Source organism: Octopus bimaculoides, chromosome 9, assembly GCF_001194135.2.
Source record: "Octopus bimaculoides isolate UCB-OBI-ISO-001 chromosome 9, ASM119413v2, whole genome shotgun sequence".
Taxonomy (NCBI): Eukaryota; Metazoa; Mollusca; class Cephalopoda; order Octopoda; family Octopodidae; genus Octopus; species Octopus bimaculoides.
The window spans coordinates 2,444,327-2,451,721 of NC_068989.1; the positions used below are offsets into that span (position 1 = coordinate 2,444,327).

Consider the following 7,395-nt stretch of genomic DNA (forward strand, 5'->3'; position numbering starts at 1 on the left):
GAGAGAGAGAGAGAGAGAGAGAGAGAGAGAGTGAGGGAGAGACAGAGACAGTGAGAGAAAGAATGAAAGATTTTCTTAGAAGTTAATGGCTACAAAAAAAGAACATTTCTGAAAACCAGAATACCAAGAACCTTTCGGAGCGAGTCTTTAAAGGTCATCGTGAGCTCGGCAATGCATAACGTGCACCGTTTCGTCCCCTTTATGTAGGGGCCTGAGTTCTCGAGTATTTTACATGCGGTCGAGTGTGGAATCTCCTCATCTCGTAATTGCCAGATATCGCTGGCCAGCAATGTCACGTATCTCCTTTCCGGGACTCTGAAGAAGGCGGATCATTGGAAATACGTTGTTTGAGAGAGTTCCCAGGAAACCCCTGAACACACGAGGATCATTAAGGACTCCCTTGTACCAGAGAGCATCCTGAGCTCCAGGACAGAGATTTTCGGACCATTCCTACATTTTCGAAAATTCCTGCTGGCCTTTTGCAATCTGCATGGCGGCACCACAACCGGAAACCAATAGCCAAGGCTGAAGGAAGACAATCGTTTACCTTCGTGGCGCTTAATGACCGCAGGATGGCAACCCGGCCGAAGATCGATGAACAATAGTAACGGAAGATAATGACCTAGCTTTTATCTACATTTAGAAACGAGGCTTTCCCCACTCTATATTTTAAAAAGGAGGGCTTAATTGTGTATGTATATCTAGAAATAATATACTTTTGTTTAACGAATATGTAATTTTGTCTTGCTGCGGAAATATAGTAGCAGCTAAGAGTACAAATCTTCCATATTTTGTATTTCTGGATAAGCATCAGAGATCGCTTCCTCCACCTCTCAACAAGCAAATACTGAAGAAATAAATCCTCTCATGTAAATGGTAAACAAACTATTACTAGTGTAAAGCAATTTACTTAATGATATGTGGTTGACAGCTGGAATTTAGTAACAGACATTCAATCATGTCCACACACGTGGTACATACACATACACACGCACACCCAAACACGTTTATATATATATATATATATATATATATATATATATATATATATACATAGATACATACATACATACGTACGTACGTAAGTGTGTGTATGTATGTATGTATATATTCATAAGCACACTGATGTACACACCCGCACGCAGAAATATTTATTCAACCTGTAAATATAATTAAAACAAGGACCACATTCTCTCTATGATTCGAAGTAATGCGAGAGGTTTTACTTGTACAAATCCAGCAATGCTTTCACAATGACGCTAAACTTCTCTACTTTCAACACTGTCCATTACAATGGTTCACTAAATTAATTATCTCTGAGGAAGTTCATTTCTCTTTCTATAATGACGCCTGACATGAACCTGCTGAGGCTCAGTGGTTTCAGGGGATTTCTTTTAGACCCCTTAACTTATGATCAAACACTCATGATCGCATGATGGCGGTTTCGATTCCTGGACCCGGTGATGCGATTATTTATTGATCAAAATACAAGAAATATTTTATTAAAGAAACTTTCTGATTTTATTTCGGAGCTTCACATGATGGGCGTTGATGAGGCGTCGACGATACGATAACGGAATCGGTAACATAAGAAGTTTGCCATTTCCAAGATCCCCAAGTACTTATAGCCCGTCTCTTATATCTGCTTCATAACCTCCCCAGACGGTATCGCTAGCCCGTCCATACATTTGACTGTTCCTCTCTTCAAGACTAACACACCACACTTTCTCAGTCCGAACTCCAATCTGATATCAGTACTGAATTCTTGGGATTCATTTTTATCAAAGTTTGAGGTCATTCATGAATAACAAATGGTTGACTTTTTGCTAGCGGCTTTTGAATACCTACCCAGCTTTTGCTTTCCTCAGAATCAGTGCTAGTGGTATCAAGCACAGTACAAAAGTCAGTGGGGGCAGGCAGTCCCCTTGGAAGATACCCCTCCTAATTTCTACTATCCCTAAACTTCTTCCGTATGCTGTGAGGTCCGTCCTCCAATTCGCCATACTTTTTCCAAGCAATCGCTCAACATTCGATGCAACACCAAATAAGTTCATACACTTCATAATCCAAGAATGTGGCATCATATCGCACGCCTTACGATAATCGATCCATGACATGACTTTTCCTCCTCTTGCAGTCTCTAAGTACTGTTTTGTCTATCAGGGGTTGATCCTTGGTACCTCTGCACTTACGCTTGCAACCCTTCTGCTCATGTGGCAGGACTCCATATTATTAACATTTTCATTAGCATCTTCTTTCAATTCTGTTTTCATTTCTTGCGGAGCGTCTTCCTCTCTCTCTCTCTCTCTCTCTCTCTCTCTCTCTCTCTCTCTCTCTCCGTCTTTCTCTTTCTCTGACCCATTAGTTATGCTCATTGTACAACAATGATTACATAGTATTCATCACTATCCTAATACCACAATCGAATGCCAGAGTAAATTGTTTCTTGTCCTCAAATAGCTTGCAGTATCCCCCAGTGACCTATCCCATGTGCTTTCTAATTACAGTAACCAACAATCATGGGTCAGAAAATAATGTTAGATGAAATCCTTGCGTACACACTGCAACGATCGAAAATTAATGAACGACGAATTGTATCTTCTTTATCTTAATACTGCTTCTCCGACAAACAGTGCTTTATAGTGGCTCTCATTAGAAACCTGTAACAATTTTTATAAAGCAAACTGTCTCTTTTTGTCAAACAAGTTTGGAGTGACAAAAAATAAAGTATCATTTTTTCATACCCATTGAGACTAAGTCTTCGTTATTACAGACATCTAATCGATTATACACAAACGCCTAGTAAGAACCGTATCAGTCACCAACTGACCATTTGTAAATATAAATTCTGCATAATTTCTTGTGTGATTTTCTTTTCAATTGAAAGCATACACACACATACACACACACACACGCATGCACACAAGTATATTTATGTGTGCGTGTATATGTTTGGCCGTGTGTATTTGTATGTTAATGTGCGTACGTATATACAAGCATATACATATGTATGTATATATAGTTACATGCGTGATATATATATATATATATATATATATATATATATATATATATATATATATATATATATATATATATATACATACATACATACATATACATATATATATATATGCATGTGCAACTATTATATATATGTATATATATGTGTATGTGTGTGTTCGTATGTATGCATATATTCACGTGTATGTGTGTGCATGTGTAAGCATGGATGTTTATATGTGACATCACTTAAACGAGTGTTAAAGCTTGGGAGAATATGTGAAGTAGATGAGATAGGTGGTTGAAAGTGTGGGTGTAGTGCTTCGAGTGGGAGTATGAGGTGATGATGGAAAGTGGTGAGAGGGTGGAAAAAAGAACGACCATGTTAAGTGAGTATTATTGATGCAGAAAGGAAGATGTAGAGGATCAGAAATAGAGATAAAATAATTATCTTCCGGTTGGAATGAACAATGGAAGAAAATGAAGTTTAATGGAGTCGCTTGTACAGGGAGGGAGGTGACAGAGATAGAAAAGAGAAAGAGAGGGAAAAGGGGGAGGTAATGAAAGAAGAAAAATAGTAATGTAAGAGCAAATGATAGAAAGAGAGAATGAAATAAAATAAGGAATGCGAGAAGGAAGGGTAGGATGGAAGAAAGAAAAAGAATGAAAGAAAGAACAACGGAAAGCTAATAGGCAAGAAGGAAATAGAAAGTGAAAGAATGAAACTTGATATAACTGAAAGAAGGAAAATAATAGTGAAAGACAGAAATATCGAACGAATGATTGAATGAATGAGAATGAATAAGCAAGCAGAAAGGCAGGTTTAAAAACGGGATAGAAATGTAAAAGTGAAAAAAAGGAAATGTCCACTGCCATTACCGTTGACATAAGATGATAGATAAGTTATTTAGGTGAACACAATACGTGGACAGAAATAACCTCAAGTAATGGGGTACCTTCATAGTGAAGAAAGTTCGGGTTCTATTCTTCGAATGTTATCTTCTTTTCATACAATTTACTCTCGTGAAGGTTGCGAAAATAAGCTGTAAATTACACTTTACTTATGACGCAACACAGAATGAAAAAAAAGGGAATTATTACAAAAGAGAAATACGTAGGCTGGGCTTTATTCTGTTTCTTTCGTTTACTTATTTGATATCAGAACAATGACTTCGTTGGTTACGAGTTTGGAACGGGCTGGGTTTCTCGTGTTGCACGTGCTTGATGCAATGCAATTGGCGTGAGTGATAAGGGAGTGTCAGTAAATCGATGTAGAAATAATACCGCCAAGGACTTCGCTTGAGCCGTTCTTTTCATTTATATATATATATATAGAGAGAGAGAAGGCTGAAAAGGAACACACGAGTTGATATATATATATGGAAAAAAAGTCAAGGAAGAAAATGCTAAAATAATTTAATAAAAAACATTTCAGTACCGGTTTCGGTCATTGAGACGTTTTTGAACTGTAAGTATGGAAAACAATTAAATTCTGGAAAAATTAAATGAAAAGTGTTTTGAAAGAATATTTGCAGCGACATAAAACTCCCTCATGCACTAAATATCAATCTGTAGAATATTCCTTTTATTCTTCTTGTTATTCTTAATATTTTCTTTTTTATTATTCAAAGGTTTGAGTGAACGTCGTTGTGGACTTGACGGCTATTGGTTGGGCAAATATCAAAATGAGACTTCAAATACAAATGGGTGGACAAATTACACAGGATGCTATATACCGGAGGTTTGGGATGTTTACAGTAAAATGTTCGTCGATAAACCAGAAGCGACCAAATTGGTGAGTATTTCATATCTCTTCTCCTTCTTTGTTTTATTTTTGCTCTCTTCATCTAGTTTTCTTTGCTTATTCACATATTTGAACTTTATTTTTTCTGTATACAAGCCTGCTCTGAATTTTCCTGTTTTTATAATAATAATAATAATAATAATAATAATAATAATAATAATAATAATAATAATAATAAGAAGAAGAAGAAGAAGAAGAAGAAGAAGAAGAAGAATAACAACAACAACAATAACAACAAGAGTAAATGCCCTGTTGCAATACCAGTTACTGGCTGTCATGGCTTTGATCTTAAATGATTAGAAGTGTTATCATGTTTTGTCTTTTTGTCTTTGTATAAAAGATTGGCTACAACAAATGTTCTGCTCAATACCACAAATTTGCTTGTCAGTTGCTTGACTTTAACCAGCTGAGCATGTCCCTTTGAGATGCATTTCGCATAAAGAAGCGTGTTGGCGTACGTGGACGACATCACCATCATATTCTCAGACACCATGCATATCGAGGTAACATGCACTGCTCTAAGAAATTACGAGGTATTGACGGAAGCAAGACTCAATCAAGAAAAGATAGTGGGCTTGTTACTGGGCACCTACTGAGGCAGGCTAAGGCTTTCCAGAAGCGTCGGGTGCTGAACGGACCGGTTAAATTGTTTGGGATCTGGTTTGGTCTAAATCTCACGTGAAGAAAAACAGAAACGCTGTAACGAGCAAGGTGGCCTACGTCACCGGCAAATTGGCTGAGAGGAAGGTATCCCTGAAAGGTCAAGTAGAGATGACGAATACTTACATCGACACCATCATATGTTACTTTATGAGCGTCGTGTAACAAGACTGGAATGCCTACTCTTCTGTTGTCTGTGGAAAGGACAGATTTTACAAATCAGTTATTTCATTTATAGTCACCATCTGCCGAGAAGGGAACTGGGCATGTCGTCACTGATGGCTCGCAGGCGTACATTGAGGTTAAGGCATTTTCAGTTTTTCTTTAACAAAAACAGATGTGGTGGTTGTGGTTTCTTTTTCCACAGCTCATCTCGTTTACGGATCTTTAGCCCTGGATCAAGCGTAGACCAAGTAGGTCACCTGACAACCACACTGTCATAAACACTCACAACCAGTCAGGCAATACGGTAGATAAGTTCCATCGTAGCATGTTTTTACAAGGTTAGTAGGAGGAAGGACATCAAGGTATCAAATAAACTCTCCGGGCTTGGAAGTGCCGTCAGCAGTCCTAACCAAGACGTATACAGAGCGACGACATTCCTCTGCAACCACTCGTCCATTGATATTTGGAGTCTGCAGTGGTGTGTAGGACGGATCCGGCAATCATAATGATTCCATTGTGAAGATACCTCCTCGCCTTCCTTCGGGTAGGAAGGACAAGCTGTTTTCATCCTTTGGTGGCCTTAGCTAAATCGGTTGTGTGATGGACCAAACCGAACGTACTGAAAACATACACCGTATTCTTTCACCAAGATTTCATCAAATATCATTCAGAAAGGCGAGGGAAGTTCTATGTTCTAAGAAATGTGTTGATAGGTGAATGAAAGTGGCAAGGATGGTCCGAGTGAATGGGTCTTCACTGAGTATGCGCCTGTAGATTGAGCGAGGAAGATAGGGAGGGAACATTTACCTTAAAAGACAGAAGTTACCCCAGGTTTGGGGAACTTTTCTTTCTTTCATTGTGTTATCTTACTGTTTATTTTACTGTTTACACCTTGAATGTTGAATTGTATTGAATCTTCCTGTACCCTCATCTACCTTCTGCAGATCTTTACTGGTTAATGAAGACGTCAGTAGTAGTAGTAGTAGTAGTAGTAGTAGTAGTAATATCGTTGTTATTATTATTATTATTATTATTATTATTATTATTATTATTATTATTATTATTATTATTATTATTATTATTATCATTATTATTGTTATTACTATTATTATTATTGTTATTATTATTTAAGCCGACTTAATATCATTGCGTGCTTCCGCTTTACAAACGGACACATCTCTACACATCTTTGATTGTGTGCAGTTTTTAGCTTCGATTTTGCTATTTATCTGCTGTACTTAATGCGCTTTATAAAATATATTATTTCTCAGTCATTCAATATGTCTTTAGAACACCGTGTATTGTCATTATTCTTTGTATATTTCGAAGCTAAATTCGATTGATTATATTAAAAGATGAGAATTATCTTCGCTTCGTATTTTAACGAAAACGCTAAGGAATAAAGAAAAATGAAAATTCTCAAAACTTTGCTGCAGGGGAGAGAGTATTTTGTTCCAGTTTGCCGAAGATTTATACTGTTTCTTCGAGCTGTCATAAAGAAACCGATTTATTCACCAAGAATATGGTCGGCATGACACAGTGTACACGTCTACAGAAACATCGCACAAAAGAAAAGTATACGGTTAATAATAAAGTTTTCCCATATCAAACTAAATAATATCGATTTTTAAGTTGTGTTTTTTATAGAAAAATTTCTTATTGTTTCTCTATACATCTCACATTTAGTAGGCTAGTGTGTGTGTAAATATATATATACATGCACTCAGGTTTGTATGTATGTATATATATATATATATATATAT

General features: G+C 36.9%; 1 protein-coding gene across 3 annotated transcripts in view; it reads left to right on the forward strand.

The window, feature by feature from the left end:
• Window positions 1-7,395, forward strand: part of LOC106878352 (PDF receptor) — a 239,648-nt gene that overhangs the window by 104,325 nt on the left and 127,928 nt on the right. For all 3 annotated transcript variants that reach the window (XM_052970347.1, XM_014927545.2, XM_052970348.1), the window contains exon 4: window positions 4,635-4,798. In XM_052970347.1, the coding sequence (XP_052826307.1) occupies window positions 4,635-4,798 (164 nt within the window). The remainder of the gene's footprint in view (window positions 1-4,634; window positions 4,799-7,395) is intronic.